Source organism: Pelophylax lessonae, assembly GCF_965119305.1.
Source record: "Pelophylax lessonae genome assembly, chromosome: 5".
Lineage (NCBI taxonomy): Eukaryota > Metazoa > Chordata > Amphibia > Anura > Ranidae > Pelophylax > Pelophylax lessonae.
Window position 1 is genome coordinate 340,139,854 of NC_138772.1, and position 16,576 is coordinate 340,156,429.

Below are 16,576 nucleotides of genomic sequence, written 5' to 3' on the forward strand. Positions count from 1 at the left end.
TCCTTCTCATCCAGTCATGGCCAAAAATATTGGCACTCCTGTCAGATAATGAACCACTTCACCCAGAAAAATGTTTCAATTAGGTTTAGGCATTCTCATGTTTGTTTATTTTATTTGTATTGGTATGACACAAAAAAAAAAAAAATGGAGAAACAAATAGCCAAATCTGACACAGTTCACGCAAAACTCTAAAAATGGACTGGACAAAATTATTGGCACCCTCAATTTAATATTTGGGAGCACACCTCTTGAGAAAAAATAACTGAGATGAGTCGCTTCCTGTAACTGTCAATTAGTTTCTTATACCTCGCTACTGGAATTGTGGACCGATCTTCTTTCGCCAACTGTGATCTCTCCACAGGTGCTCTATAAGATTTAGATCTTGGCTCATTGCTGGTCAGTTCAGTACTCTCCAGCGCTTTGTGCACAGGTCCAAATCATTTGGTGGAGGGGGATTTTGGTGTGGGGTTCTTTTTTTTTGGGGTTGGACTTGGCCCCTTAGTTCCAGTGAAGAGAAGTCTTAAGGCATCAGCATACCAAGACATTTTGGATAATTTCATGCTCCCAACTTTGTGGGAACAGTTTGGGGATGGGCCCTTCCTGTTCCAATATAACTGCCCACCAGGGCACAAGGCAAGGTCCATAAAGACATGAATGAGCGAGTTTGGGGTGGAGGAACTTGACTGGCGTGCACAGAGTCCTGACTTCAACCTAATAGAACACCTTTGGGATCATTTAGAACGGAGACTGCGAGCCAGGTGTTCTCGTCCAACATCATTGTCTACCCTCACAAATGTGCTTCTGGAAGAATGGTCAAACATTCCCATAGGCTCACTCCTAAACGTTGTAGACAGCCTTCCTAGAAGAGTTGAAGCTGTTATAGTTGCAAAGGGTGGGCAAACTCAATACTGAACCTTACAGACTAAGACTGGGATGCCATTAAAGTTCATGTGCGTGTAAAGACAGGGTCCCTATACTTTTGACAATATAGTGTATATATGTGTATGTGTATATGTGTGTGTGTGTATATATATATATATATATATTTTTTTTTTTTTTTTACACATAAAACCGTACATATAGTTAAATGTCTATTCATATCTCTATACCAAAACTGCAGCCAAGCTGGAGGGGAACAGCCTGGGGGTGTTCACTGAAACAAAATAAGTGAGGCAGGGCGGTCAGCAGCAGGGGATAACCAATAGGAGCTGGCCTAGATTTAAATTATAGGCAAAATTAAGCAACTATTTACTATATTAGAATATTAGGTTAACACATAAATTTAAGTCTCAGAGTAAGTAGCATCACTATAGTTATCACGTGTGGATTCGATGTAATACCTCCACACGCTTGGACCGATTAGTAGTTAGCTATAATGAGTTTGCAAATCTTCATGTGGATATATTTCCTCCATATAAAATAATTTAATTGCCACACAGGTTAACACCATCTAGTCCAAAGATAGGAAAGTTCCCCACTTAAAGATCCATGTTAAGTGGCCATTCAGTTGTCGTATAGAGGTACAAATGGATATTTACCTGTATGCACAGTTTCATTTGTGTGTGTGTGTGTATATACATATATATACTTACTGTGTATATATATATATATATAAATATATATATATGTGTGTGTGTGGGTGTATATATATATATATATATATATATATATATATATATATATAATGAGAATACAACCACCGCTCAGGTGAGCAATCCCGGTGCTGTGGATGCTGGCCCCGGCTCGCCACCGCTGCAACAGAAGAAATGAAGGAGAAATCGGCCGCACACCACTAGCTGCTAGGCTGATGAATCCTTTATTAACATATGTCAAAGGTACACACGATACATAGATGCATTTCGAACATTCAAAGTGCTTGTTCATTACCAAGTGAACAAGGACTTTGAAAGTGTGAAATGCGTCTACCTCTGTATCCTGTGTATTCTTGACGTATAAAGGATTCATCTTCCTAGCAGCTGGTGGTGTCCAACCGATTTCTCAACTTCTACATTTATATCTATGTATTTATTTTAATAAGACTTTTTCTTGTATTTAGTTGATGTTGCTACCTCCTCGTGCAATCCTAAATTGGTCCTGAAAGCTGTAAAAACGCTTTGACCTTAGAGGATACGTCCCACTTGGTCCATGTTACTAAAGATATGTGCATACTATAATGGACAAGTAGGGTGGTGGACAATTGGTAGTTTGTTTAGTGTATATGAGGAGGAATCAAGACAGCATCGCTTTTGTTAAGTTTAGAATCAAATTGGTCGAGTTGAATTTTATGACTAATCTAATAAAGTTTGAATAATTTTTAGTTGTAAGCGAGGCCTCTTCTGTACCAGTAAAGTACGATCAGTTTTTTTTATTTTTTCCTTATCTATATGTCTAAGATTCAATCAAAGAAAGCGGTGGAATTGAGGTGGGCTGTATCTAATTTGCTGCACCTTATAATTGTACACTGTGGAAAGCTCACAATGTGCAGTAAAGTTAAAGTAAGTAATTTCAGTACAGGAGAGGAGCATGTTTATTTTTGAGCAGTAGTGAAGAAAAGGCTGAGTTTATCCTCAAGGAGAAAAAAAAAAAAAGATATAAAATGAAAGCTCTGTGGCCTGCAGTGATTTGACATTTTATAAAAATGAATTCCCTGAAATAGCTGTAGCAGCAAGTTTATTGCCTGTAGATCTTATTCACAATCTGTCTTGTCTACAGGGAAGGTCCATGTCTCTTACCACCTTCTTCCGGACAGCAAGGAACGTCATGAATATGTGTTTCAATAAAGAGCCAACTGTAGCAGAAGTTGAGGTGAGTTAATGCAGCAACAAGATTATCTGAAAGGTTACAGAAAAGTCTTTGCCACAACTGAATGGAACAACAAGCTTTTCTGATTTTTCCCAACACTAGGCCTGATGGTCACCAAAAACGGTATGTGGGAATCTTATTAGTAGTATTGTCCGTAAAACCAAAATTATGCAAATAAAATTTTATTTGTATAAATTTTAGTTACTGTACACTAAATTAACACTATACTTTAACTTTTAAAGTGCAAGTCCATAATATAACTAAGCTTAAAACGACTCCCACCCTCCTTCTAACTCGTATTCTAACTAACTAGAGGTAGTTGAATTAAAATTCAGAGATCCACTCAGTAAAAATGGGATTTTTTACTTACCGTAAAATCCATTTCTCTGAGTCCACCGACGGACGTAGCTGCTGCTTTAAATCATAGACGGATGGGTAATAAGCCCCTCCCACTAGGAGTGACCAGGTAGAGCCAAAGGCTCCCTGGGTTATTACCCCTGGCCTCACTGTTGCATCTTCAGTTTAGTTGCAAGCAATGAATAATAACCAAAACCCAACTCTTCAGAGAAAAGAGGGGTGGGAGCTACGTCCGTCGGTGGACTCTGAGAAATGGATTTTACGGTAAGTAAAAAATCCCATTTTCTCTTTCCTCCACCGACGGACGTATCTCCTGCTTTAAATCCTAGACGGATGGGACGTTCAAAAGCAGTAACCACTGAGGGGTGGGGAAAGGACAAACTTAAAAGAATGCAATTCCCACGGCTAACATAGCCAACTATATAATATGGAGTCCAACAAGCAACAACTGGGGCTCATTTGTAACAAAACCATAAAGGAGAAGGAAAAGTAGACTACTCCTTAAATGGGGGCCTGCAAAACCTTGCAGCCAAAAGACGCATCCGAGGATGCTAACACATCCACTCTGTAAAAATTGGTGAACATATGTACAGACGACCAAGTGGCCGCCTTGCAAACCTGCATCACTGACGCCTGATGACCCGTGTAGAGTGAGCCATGACAGGGAAAGGAGGAACCTTGCCCTTAAGAGAATACGCCTTCATCACCATCGAGAGATGGTCGCCGCAGACGCAGCCTGACCCTTACAGGGTCCATTCGTATTCACAGAGAGTCTGACTTACGAAAGGACTCAGTAGTCTCCAGATACACCCGTATCGCCCGAACCACACCCAAGCAATGCAAGGCAATTTCCTTAGGATGTGGAGGTTTTGGACAGAGTGACGCAAACACTATGTCTTCGTTCAGATGGAAGTCTGAAACCACCTTAGGAAGAAATGACGGATTAGGCCAGAACATTACCTTATCCCTGTGTTTTACCAGATAAAGAGAGCAGCAAGATGTTGCCGCTAGTTCAGAAACCCTGCACGCAGAGGTGATAGCCACCAAAAAGGCGACAAGGCGAGCAAGGAAATGTGTCTTCTGTTCTCAAAAGGGGATTTCTAAAGAACCGATAGAACCAAACTAAGGTCCCAAGGAGGTAACGAAGACCTCCTGGGGGGAGCCAAATGGTGAACCCCCTGAAGAAACATACGAATCAGAGTGCGTAGCCAAAGGGCGTTGGAAGTACACAGCCAAGGCCGAGATCTGACACTTAAAGCGGAGTTCCACCCTAAAAATAAACTTTGCACTGTCCGTTAGCTTAAAAAAACCTGAAAAAGAATTCTATAATTAAAATTTTTTTCTTGTTTCACTTACCTTGTTTTTAGAAATAAACGTACCTTCCTTCCAATTCCTCCCTCTGCGGCTGCGGCCCCCGACGCCACTTCCTCCTTTGCATTGATTCCTGGGAGATGAGCGTCATCAATCCCAGGAGTCAATGCGCCTGCACTGATGTCACTCGTCACTTCCGGCGCATGCGCGTCATTCCCTGCTGAACAGCTTCTGGGCATGCGCAGAACCAGCTGCGGGATGACGCGCCTGACCCGGAAGTGACGAGCAGGGCATTCTGGGACTCTGACATCACCGAAGAGGACACGAAGAGGGACGCTCCGGCTTCAGCTGCCCACACCTGAGATGGCAGCGCTGGACAAGACATTTTCAAGGTATATTTTTCTTCTTACAGGTAAGTTAAACAGGGGACAGTTCAGAGGCTATCGTTGCTTAAATACACTAGCCCTGACTGTCCTAGGGGTATTTTTAGTTAAAAAATGTATTTTAGGGTGGAACTCCGCTTTAAGAGTGCCCAACGCCAAACGTTGGAAACCCCTTTCTGTAGAAAGGTCAGGATCCTACTAAAAGCAAGGATCTAGGATGCAGCTTCAGCGATTCGCACCAAGCAATGTACGCTTTCCACGTATGATGATAAATCTTCCGAGAAGTGGACTTCCTAGCCTTGAGTAAGGTAGGGATCACAGAATCGGACAGACCCCTGTCCTTTAACATCTTGCTCTCAACAGCCAAGCCGTTAAAGCCAGCGACTGTTAAGCAGAATGGAGGAACGGACCCTGAGATAGAAGATCTTCCCGCAGAGGAAGTGTCCACGGACCTGCGACCTTCAGCCGAATCACGTCGGCGTACCAGGATCTCCGGGGCCAATCCAGAGCCACCAGAATTACCGGAATCCCCTCCAACTCGACCCTGCGTAGCAGTCGAGATAAAAGTTTTAGTGGAGGAAATGCATAAATTAGCCCGTACTGGCTCCAGGGAGCCACCATGGCGTCTACTGCATTGGCCATAGGATCTCTGGACCGAGCCACAAACTTTGAAACTTTCCTGTTTTGTCTGGAGGCGAACATGTCCATATCCGGTGTCCCCCACCGGAGACACAGCTGGTGGAACACTTGTGGATGCAGCGACCACTCTCCCTGATCCAGGGTTTGGCGACTCAGGTAGTCCGCCTGCCAATTGTCTACGCCGGAAATGTACAAGGCGGATAGGGCTGGGACGTAGTCCTCTGCCCAGCACAGGATCTCAGCTACCTCCAGAGCCGCCAGGGCACTCCTGGTGCCCCCTTGATGATTGACACATGGCATGGCCATGACATTGTCGGACTGGACTCGGACAGAACACCCCTTGAGATTGTTCGTCCAGTGGAACAGGCTCAACATAATTGCTCTCCGTTCCAGAACGTTGATCGGGAGCTTGGACTCTTCCACCCTCCGGGTCCCTTGAACATTCAGGGTGCCCAGTACCGGGACAGATCAGAGGCTAGCCATTGTGGAATGTACTAGCCCTGACTGTCCCGGGGGTATGTTCAGTGAAAATTGTTTTCTGTGCCCGGAACTCCGCTTTAAATTCTGTAACTTCACAGGAGGTATAAATACCTTTGCCAAAGCTGAATCTAGGATCATCCCTAGATACTCCAGTCTGGTTGTTGGAACCAGGGCAGGTTTCTGAAGGTTGAGATTCCAACCAAACTGCTTCAGAGTGTGAATGGTCACCTCCAAATCCCGTTCCAATGTCACAGATGAGTACGCTCGGAGAAGAAGATCGTCCAGGTACCCCAGAATCGATATTCCTCTCTGTCGTAGCAGAGCCAGGATAGGGTCTAACACCTTGGTGAAGACCCTGGGAGCAGAGGCGAGACCAAACGGTAAAGCCACAAATTGAAAATGGTCCTTGCCAAGCGCGAAACAGAGGAATCGTTGATGACCCTGGCAAATAGGGACATGGAGATAGGCATCCTTGATATCGATCGAGGCCAGCAGGTCCCCCTGATGCAAAAACGCCACCACTGACCGCAGGGACTCCATGCAAAATTTCTGGACGCGCACAAAGCAGTTCAGAGTTTTGAGGGCCAAGATTGGACGCAATTTTCCCTCCTTCCGTGGAACGGTAAACGGGTTCGAATAGAACCCTCAAAAGCGTTCCTGATGAGGAACTGGTACAATCACGCCTTGTGACAGCATATCCCGAATCGCTTCTTGCAGCCCCGCAAGGCGGTCTGGGAACAGCTGAAGATTGGAGGGAAAAAATCTGTCTGGCGGACGGGAACGAAACTCTATCTTGTACCCGGACTGAATTACCTCGTGGACCCACTTGTTGTGCAACAGTGAGGTCCAAGGACCCCGGGAAGAAACTGAGACATCCCCCCACCCCTGAAGTGGATGGGGGCGCCCCTTCAGGCAGAAGGGGTCTGTTTGGAGGTGCTGGGGGCAGAGGATTTAAGCTTACCAGCCCACCGTTTCCCGCATCTTTTTCCGCTTTAAGTCTGTTTGGTTTTCTGCGACAGTCGCACGAAAAATATGCTTAAAGGAAGGACCTTGCTTATGCGAGGGAGACTTACCCTTAGTTGAGTGAGGAAGGAGTGTGCTCTTTCCCCCATCAACCGCCTTGATCAAGTCATCCAAGGAGGAACCAAAAAGGCAATCACCCTGAAAAGGAAGATCTGCCAAAAGCTTCTTAGAAGCCTGGTTGGTCGAACAGGACTTTAGCCAGATCACACGTCTGATGAGCACACTTACCACTGATGCTCTGGCCGTGAGCAGAAGAACGTCCAGGTTAGCATCGCACACAAACTGCAGAGTCTGCGATAATTAGTCAGCGAGTTCAGGGGTTACCGTCAGTGCCTCTCTCAGAGCCTTTACCCATTCAAACATAGTCTGAGAGACTAGAATGGTAGTCAGAGCAGGCCGGAGAATAGATCTTACTACTGTATACAGGTGTCGGGATAAGACCTCAATACGTCTGTCAACCGGATCAGGGAGAGATGAGAATTCTGCCACCGGTAAAACCGAGGCCTTGTGAATACCGCATATCTGGGGGTCCACCTGAGGGGGGACCGTCCATTTGCGTAAGATCTCTTCCTCAAATGGGTAGCGTCTAGCCAAACATTTGGGAACTGCAAGCCTGCGATTAGGTCGCCGCCATTGTTCCTTCGGACAAGGCGAACAAGACTTCGGGACAAGGGAAAACCTTGGCCGATTTGTTTGCCCTGAGGTATCCTCAAAGGATAACGAGGCTCCTTGCGATTTAGAAATCGCATCTGTGATTTTTAGGATGTCCCTCACTGAGGATATCAAAGCATCTATCAGCACCTTTTCCTGTGCCAAGGTGGGTGTGGAAACATCCTCTTCCGCGTCAGAAAAGTCAATGCGGGGATGCATCCTCCAAAAGGGGTCTGCGTTGCCGGCGACCATATCGGCCTCAGAATCTGAGGTCTGAGATGAGACAGGCGAGGGCCGAGGGAGTTTCTTAGTAAATGTTGCCGCAATAACTTTGTCCATTTTTCTGGCCATTTCTTGCATCACAGACAATAAAGTCACATTATGAGCATTAGAAGCGGGCCCCAACGATACATCGGGGGGTCGCAGACAAACTTGGGGAATCCATGTTAGACATATGGCCAAACAGTAGGATTGCACAGTAAGAATGTAAAGCGCAGACAAGGAAACGGGGAAACACCGGAACCTGCACCGCAAGGGTTTACCGCCGCTACCAACGTGCACTGCTCCTTTAAGAGGCGATTGCGATGCACGCATCGCTACTCCAGCAGATAATCCCAAGCCCCCTAAAGTCCTGAAACCCCTCTGAAGATAAAAAGGTGAAGGCCAGGGTAATTAAACTCCTCTAGAGTAGTTACCACATGGAGAACACAGCAAGGTCCATCAGCAGCATGGAGAAGAGAAGGTATAAGGAAACTCCCCCGCCCACAAGAGCCAGAAGCTCCTGTGCTGTTTTTCTCTCCGGCTCCAGCAAAATGGCCACCAGCATTACAGTGATAGGGATACCCAGGCAGGCTGCTGAGGTCTGTTAAGGCTGCAGGCCATGGCAGATTGGCAGCTTTGCGCCAATGAGCACGTGACCTCGGGCCTAGTGAGGCCTACCCTAGTAACAGGCCTTGGGGCCCTGGCGGGGGTCATCCCAGCGGATGAAACCCCCCCCCCAGGGTAGCGGTATGAGGTGCAACCATGTACCCCCCTCCGAGGCCTCCCGCCCACCGTCGACTACCTGGTATGCGATTTACATAGGGGACCCCCCACTATAGGTGGTCTGGCGGTCAGGGTAGGAGGGGAAGGTCCCAGGTGACCCCCTCATAGTGGGGGAGGGTGGTAGGAGGTATGGGTACCCGGGGTCCTACTCACCTGTGGAGGTGCCTACGTCCGCCCCAGGCTCGTTAATCAGATATGGGGACTGTACTTACCGGACCACGCTGCTGAGGGTGGGCGTCCATCCTGACAGACTGCCTCTGCACCGAAGTGAGGGCGCTGTCGGCCAAGGGGCACGCTGCGACGCTGGCATGCCAGGTGTGTGCGTCCCAGTGGGGTGTTTTACCCACATGCCAGTCCTTGTCCGTGGGACTATAGTCGCTATGGAGACCCAGCAAGCGCTCGCTGGCACAGATTGGGAGACCGTAAGGCTCTCGTATAGCCAGTCCGAAAAGGCATTCCACAGGAACTGAAGTCAGCAGCAACAAAAAATAAAGTAAAAAAGGATCCCTTTAATACGTTTAAAAAAGAGCTAGGACAACAGGTCCCAGCAGGGAGCTGTGTGGCCACTCCTAAGACCTGCAACAGTGAGGCCAGGGGTAATAACCCAGGGACCCCGCCCCCCTGGGCGTGTGAAAGCCTTTGGCTCTACCTGGTCACTCCTAGTGGGAGGGGCTTATTACCCATCCATCTATGATTTAAAGCAGCAGCTACGTCCATCGGTGGACGAAAGAGAAATGTCATTGCCCCTTTTACATCACAGTCTCCTCTTCACATCAGTGTCCTCAGTGCCCCTCCCTTCACGTCATAGCTACCTCTTTACATCAGTGTCCTCAGTCCCCCCTTAAATCACAGTTACTCTCCTTAACATCACAGTTCCCCAGCCCTTTACATTGGTGTCCACAGTCCCCTTTGAGGGCCAGAACACACCTGAATTGCACAGGAATATGCTGTCCATCATTTAAATAGACTGACATCACACTGGATTGCACAAAAAGTAGTGCATACACTACTTTTTAAAAATACACTGCACTAAATTGCATGGTACTGCGGTACCATGTAATTTAATGCAGGCAAACTCACTGCTTTTGCGATGTTAGGAATATATTGTCCCCCACAGCAGATCACACACCCAATGTGTTTGTACAGGAATCGCACAAAGAACACGGGTTTCCCTCATTGAGTTTTGTTGTGGATGAGCCCTGACATTACAAACCCCCTTCACATCATTGTCCCACCTCCCCTTTACATTACAGTCCCCCCCCCCCCCACCTTTACATTACAGTCCCTGCTTTACAGCAGTCCCACAGCATCCTCCCTTCCCCTTCACACCACAGCCCCCTTCATCACAATCCCCCTTGCAGTCATAGCCCCTCCCCCCTTAACTTCTTACCTTACAGTAGCCTCCCTTACACAGTCCTATTTTAACACAGCGGGGCAGAGGCACTTATCCGCCTGGGTATCTTCTCCCAGGTCACCCACTTGGCCACCGCTGTAACAAGGCAGGTGGCAGGAGGTGGGGCAGGTCTGGACAGATGGGGGGAGAGGAAAGAGCGCCGACAATGGATGATAGAATGCCTGAGCGACAATGTCACTCATAGGTTTACTATAGGGCATATGTTGGCTGTCTCTCCTTTCCCCTGAAGCTGGCTGCTTGAAGATCACCTGACCAGAGCGCTCTGAGAATAGCTAAGCATTTCCGTCTACAGGGTAGTTAGACTAGTAGTTAGGAGGGGGGGGGGGACATCTTAAGCTTAGAGCCTGGACTTTCAACTTTTACATTAATACTGAAACATTTCATATTTGTAAATTCAGTTATTTTTTTGTTTTTAAGCAGATTGATTGTTTTAAAAATGTTATCTATTCATATTTGTTCCTGAAAATATATCCAAGCTGCTTCTTTCTGCCTGTACACATTTTGTTCCTTAGGTAAACAAGCATGCTTAGGCAAACCAGGCATGCGTGTATGTATGTGTCAAAAAACAGGCCCAAATTATTTAAGGGAGGTTGGATCATGCCTGCATGTCAGATCATACTTCCAAGTCTAAGGGCACCATAAGACTACTTTCAGGGGCTCTTACTTTTGATGACTTTGGGAAAAAATTAAAAATTAACGGATCAGGCTTAAGCTTGTGTGTCTGGCTATCCTAACAAATGTGCTCGGTAAATTAGCTAGATATGTAATTGTAAGTCTTTTTATAATTTGCTCTGCATAGATTTTATTACCTATGCTACATATTCTGTGCTTCCTTTGAAGAATCAAGACAAAAATTGACAAAGATGATGTAGATTTTATGAGCCAGAGAATATGCACATCCTCATAGTCCCTTTTTCTACAAGAGACCCCCAGTCTTTGACCGCTCACAGTCTATATTCAAATACTGATCCATTTTAAGAAAACTTGCACATTTTTAAAGCTTCAGCTTATGGTGATGATTACAGTAGATACTTTCTAAAGAATATATAGATTTGACATATGAAAAATTATGTTGTAGTCACATAAACCTCTTAAGCCAGAGGTTAAGGAACCTATCTAATCTATAGGTGTCACAGGAAGTGCAGCGCTAATAAATGTCAATCCATAAAATATCAATAAATCTTCAAAGCGGTTGCTAATGATTGAAGTGAAAGGGAAAGGGAGGGTCCAAAAGGAGCCGTCACCAACACCCATTCATACTGCCTCTTACCCCTTAATGTGGACCTCCAACAAAGAAGGTCAATCGAGCACTGTCAGAATATTTCTGGAGTAATACCGCTGGATCAGATAGCCAACTTCTCCCAGGTGAACGGCTGCCCACAGCATCTTCCCCAGTCTCATTCAATGTAAAGGTACAAAAGGGGGCATATCATAGTGTATTATATTTAAAATAGATAGTTTATTGATAAGAATATCACACTCACTTGTAGGTATAAAAATTCAGGCATTAAGCATGGAAACTGACAGCAATGACGTTGCCAGGGGCGTGGCTAAGGCAAGTGAATGCGATATTCTTATCAATAAACTATCCTATTTTAATATACTACACTTTGATATGCCCCCTTTTTGTACCTTTACATTGAATAAGACTGGGGAAGACGCTGTGGGCAAGCCATTCATTATTCCATTAGGGAGAAGTTGGCTATCTGATTCAGCGGAAATATTCTGACAGTGCTCATTGGCCTTCTATTTTGGGGGTCCACATTAAGGGGTAAGAGGCAGTGTAAATGGGTGTTGGTGACAACTTCTTTTGGACACTCCTTTTCCCTTTTACTTCAGTTATCAGCAACCGCTTTGAAGATTTATTGATATTTTATGGACTGACATGTATTAGCGCTGCACTTTTTGTGACACTTATATTTTTTATGCCATTATTCCTACATATATGTGCTGGCAGCTAATCTTTACTGTTATGATTTGAACACTTAATAACCTAGCGCAGCTAATTTTGTTATTTACTATCTAATCTATAGAATTTATTGTTGACGTTTTTTATGTTTGATACATGGATTCTCTGTTACACAGTTTATGTATATGACCCATAACAAAAAGACAAATCTCTGGCAAAATAAAATTAGCTTGTTGGAAGTAAATTCAACCTCCACAAATATTTTGGCTTTCTGCAGAGCTCTGTGTCTGTGCAGTAACATAGACATCATATGCAAGCGTCCACCATAAAAACTTAGAACAGGGTTGTTTTCAGTTCTGAAAAGTTGCTGCATTGATTCCTACAATAAATGTTCCAGAAAGTTAATCCCGGAATACTGCCAGTACCATAGTCCATGTACATTTCTCCAGTCATTTAACCATTGTTGCAGCTGACCTGAATTACACCATGTTGCACTGCTAAATCACAGCCAGCTGCTTGTAATAATCTTTGGTGCACACGATATGTATGTTCTTGTTGTGCTGTCCAAAGCTGCTGGAACAAAATAAATCTACTTGCTTGAAACAGGATTGTGAAATGTGAAAGAAACTCAGCAGTCCATGTATTATTGTAGAGGTCATTTTAGGACGCAGTATAGAATAAGCTGCATATTATTATGGGTTTTCCTTTGTGCTGTAATGCTTTAGTGACAGATTGAAGGTTTTAATATATACCTATATAAATATTAAGTGACTGCTATGAGCTACAGCTGAATATATATTAAAAAAGACCTGCAGGCTGTTGGAGTCAGATGATGGTTTTTCTCTTTCGCTCATCGACAGACACAGCACTCCATAAATCATAATTACTGGGTTATATTGCCACCCCCAGGAGTAGGACTAGGCGGAAAAAAAAACACCTGGCTACACCCATGGTCCATCCTCAGATGGTATATACCCCCCCCCCCCCCGCTCTAGGTAATAAGTTTAAATCTGTCTAGTCATGAGTAAGGACTGCTGGGATCTCTTGGTCTTAGCAATTTTTTCTCCTTCCTTGCATCTATCTTGTTTTCTTCCCTTGGGAGATCTACAATCAACTGCCTGGGCAATCTAGATCCAGTTGCCCCCCCCCAGCCCAGCCAGCGAGCGCGTGCAAACCGCAGCTATGCACTAGGCCGGCCACGACATAGCCTCACAGACAGAGGCTGGCTCAGTAAACCTCTCGCAGGGTCGCATACGACCAGGCACTGGTCCGAGTCGTAGCGGTCCCTTGGCTGACAGCTCCCCTTCTTCAGTGGCAAGGAGTTCTGTCTGGAGTGTCACACGCACCATGGAAGGGTAAGTACAGTCCCCTCTCCCCTTTGGGCGGTTTTGGGGTGGACGTGGGTACCCTCCTGGGATGGTCAGACCAACCTACAATTTCCCTCCTCCCATCCTAAAGTCCCTCAGTTGAGTGAGCTTCCCCCCCTCCCCCCCTGCAGACTGGTGGGGGTCCCAGGGCTGGCGGCGGAGATGCTGCCATTTCCGTTCTGTAAGGGTCTTGAGGTGGTGTGTGACCTGTCCTGCCAGTATGGGGGGGAATTCCTGTGCAGAGGGCGCTGCAGAGACCCCTAGGTACATGCCTCACTGTGTGTGGGTATGGGCAGTTTGGGGGGTCCCCATTGCATAGCGAAATTCGCCTAAATGTTGTCCCTGCCCGGTAAAGTACAGTATCTTTGGGGGGGGCGCAGTGGTTTGGAAGGCACAGTGTGTTCCTGGGCAGCATGCTTTGGGCATCCTTGGCTGGCAGCCATGTATGTGTAGCCCGGTGATGTCATGGCGGCCATTTTCCCTTAGTCAGCGAGACACTGGGGACAGCTGGGACCTCATGGAGAAGCCGGAGCTCCTCCTCTTCCTCCTCAGTCTCCTCTTCCTGTCCCGGGACATATATAGCAGATGGGTTGCTGTTTCAGAATTTTCGGTGCACAGGTCAATAGGGTCCTTGGGGGTCCCTGTTATCTCTCTCTCTCTGATGATGGGTACCCTGAGCTTTGGGGGGATCCTTTAGTGGTGCCAAAAGATTGTTTGTACTGCAAGGTATTCCTTTCCCTATGGAGCCTCACATCTCCCCCACTGACCCCCTCATGGGGGTGGCTGGTCCCTCAGAACCCCAGCTTCCCATGGTTGCGCTGATTGCGATCCTGCAGTTCTTAGTATCCCGGGTGGAAGTGGCGTGTGGGCAAAGCCCAAGGAGGAAGCATCCCCTGCTCAGTCTGTCTCATCTGATTCTAAACCTAACGCGGCCCATCCAGGGGGGCTTAATATCACATCCCCAGATCCATCCAATAGGATGATTCCTCCATGGTCGCAGCGTGGAAAGAAATAGCATTGGTAGACGCACTTATTACTGCAGTGCGTGAGACTTTAAAAATGGAGGATGCCGCTGATATGGCCACAAACATGGCTGTGTCTTTTGGTATGCATAAGTTACCTCGCACTCCAAAGGTTTTTTCTTATGTGCCTTATTTTGATAGGTTTACCTATAAGGAATGGGAACAACCAAAGTTACCCTTTGTTATCCCCAAATGTTTTGCCGTACGTTACCCCTTTGAGGAATCACGTTTAAAAAGTGGACTAGTCCACCCGAATCCCCGTCCTTTAAAGACTCCGCTGAAGGGAAAGCGGAGGCTGTGGCATGCAGCCTGTTTACTATGGCTGGTTCTTGGCCTCAGCCCTGGTGTCTCAGACCCTAACTGAGTGGGGTGAACAGCTCCCCGCTGCTTATGTTGATTTATCGGACCAGTTGGTCCATTGGCCGCAAATTTATTTGTGATGCAGCTTTGGAATACAGCTCCTGTGCTGTCCAAACGTTCTGTTTCAGCGGTGGTGATTAGGGGCGTGCTGTGGCCTAAGAATTGGTCTGCAGACCAAGCCACTAAGAAAAGTCTTATTGATCTGCCCTTTCAGGGCGATTGCCTGTTTGGGGCTACTCTAGATGACCTCATTAAGGGTCTCACGGGAGGGATGAGTACCTTCCTGCCACGATCTAGTAAAGCGAAGGAGCCTTGTCGCAGACAGGGCCCCTCCTCAGCCCATTATTTCTTGCTTCCGGGACTTAGAATAAGAGAAATGGATCCTTCAAGTCTTCCCCAGGAGGTTCCAAGCAACCTTGGCCTGGTAAGCCTAGAGCTGGCTTCTCTGGACGCCCAAGTAAAGACCCCCTTCAGCATGAAAGTCTGCTCTCACCCATTACTGGGGTGGGGGGAGATCTTCGCTGGTTTCCGGCCCTGTGCACCTCCTTCTTGAGCATCAAGGGGATCCATGAAATTATTCCTCTTTGGGGTAATCAAACAGGGGCAAACTTTGTCCTTTTAGGTCCTGAGTCCCGTTGTGCGGATTTACTTCCTGCAGAGGTTGGGGTGTCATCTGAACTACCTAAGATCCCCCCTATCCTTGTCCAGGGAATTGAATTACCTAGGTCTGATTTAAATTCTGACCAGGGTGGTCCTTCCTCTGGACAATCTTTAGGAACCACAGGCCGTAATTCACCTGCTGCTGTCACACAGGCAGTTCTCTCTCCCAATTTGCATACAGGTTCTGAGTCTGGTGGTATCCACCTTCAAGTTTGCACAGTCCTACATGTAACTCCTTCAGCAGGTTCAGCTCCACAGGAAGATGCCGAAGTTGGTGGAGAGCTCACAGCTTCCTCTGGCAGACGCTGCATGCATCCTGGGGGCACGGGAAGACCAATATCATCCTCGGCTCAGGCTTCTTATGCGATTCCTAGGAGGAATCAAGAACGAGGATCTTCCAATTCTCTGCTGGCCATAAACGTCACTTGGGGGCTACCTCTCAGAGAAGACCAGTTGTCCCAAGGGCCAGCCAAATCCCCAGACCTTAACCCAATAGAAAACTTGTGGGTTGACATCAAAAATGCTGTTTCTGAGGTAAAACCAAGGAATCCAGAGGAATTGTGGAATGTAGAGCAATCATCCTGGGCTGAAAGACCTGTTCACAGGTGCCAGAAGTTAGTTGACTCCATGCAACACAGATGTAAAGCAGTTCTCAGAAACAGTGGTTATTCAATAAGTATATGTTCAGTAGTTCACAGGAAAGCTAAATCTTTAAGCATTTTTCAGTTTATACAGTAAATATTTGTGTTTGTAAAGGAAAATGCAGACTGTTTTTTGGAAAAACAAAATTTAAAATTTTCTTCACTTTCTGTAAAGTAATAACACATTTGAAACATTTTTTTTTCATGCTTTGATTTAGAATAGACTGTGCAGTGTTCCCAGTGCAATTGCGCGTATGGAAATAAAACTATTATAAAGATTTTGAGCTTCACTTTTTAAATCACGCTGCTATTATTTTGAACGCAACTGTATATATTTGTTACCTGAAACAGATGCCTTCTGTTTATGTCCACAAAAACACAGTAGGACGCAGGCCTTTTTCCATTTTTGTTCTGTAGACATAAACTGACTCAGGTGTATGTAAAGGTAAACAGGTGCACCCATAGCCATGCATTGTAGTTAAGTCTGGATCCGTCTGAAAAATTGACAGACTG

The 16,576-nt window shown here is 46.1% G+C and overlaps 1 protein-coding gene across 1 annotated transcript in view; it reads left to right on the forward strand.

Moving 5' to 3' along the window:
• Positions 1–16,576, forward strand: part of JARID2 (jumonji and AT-rich interaction domain containing 2) — a 351,911-nt gene that overhangs the window by 265,396 nt on the left and 69,939 nt on the right. The window contains exon 9 of the mRNA XM_082258420.1: positions 2,713–2,805. Coding sequence (XP_082114546.1) covers positions 2,713–2,805 — 93 coding nt within the window. The remainder of the gene's footprint in view (positions 1–2,712; positions 2,806–16,576) is intronic.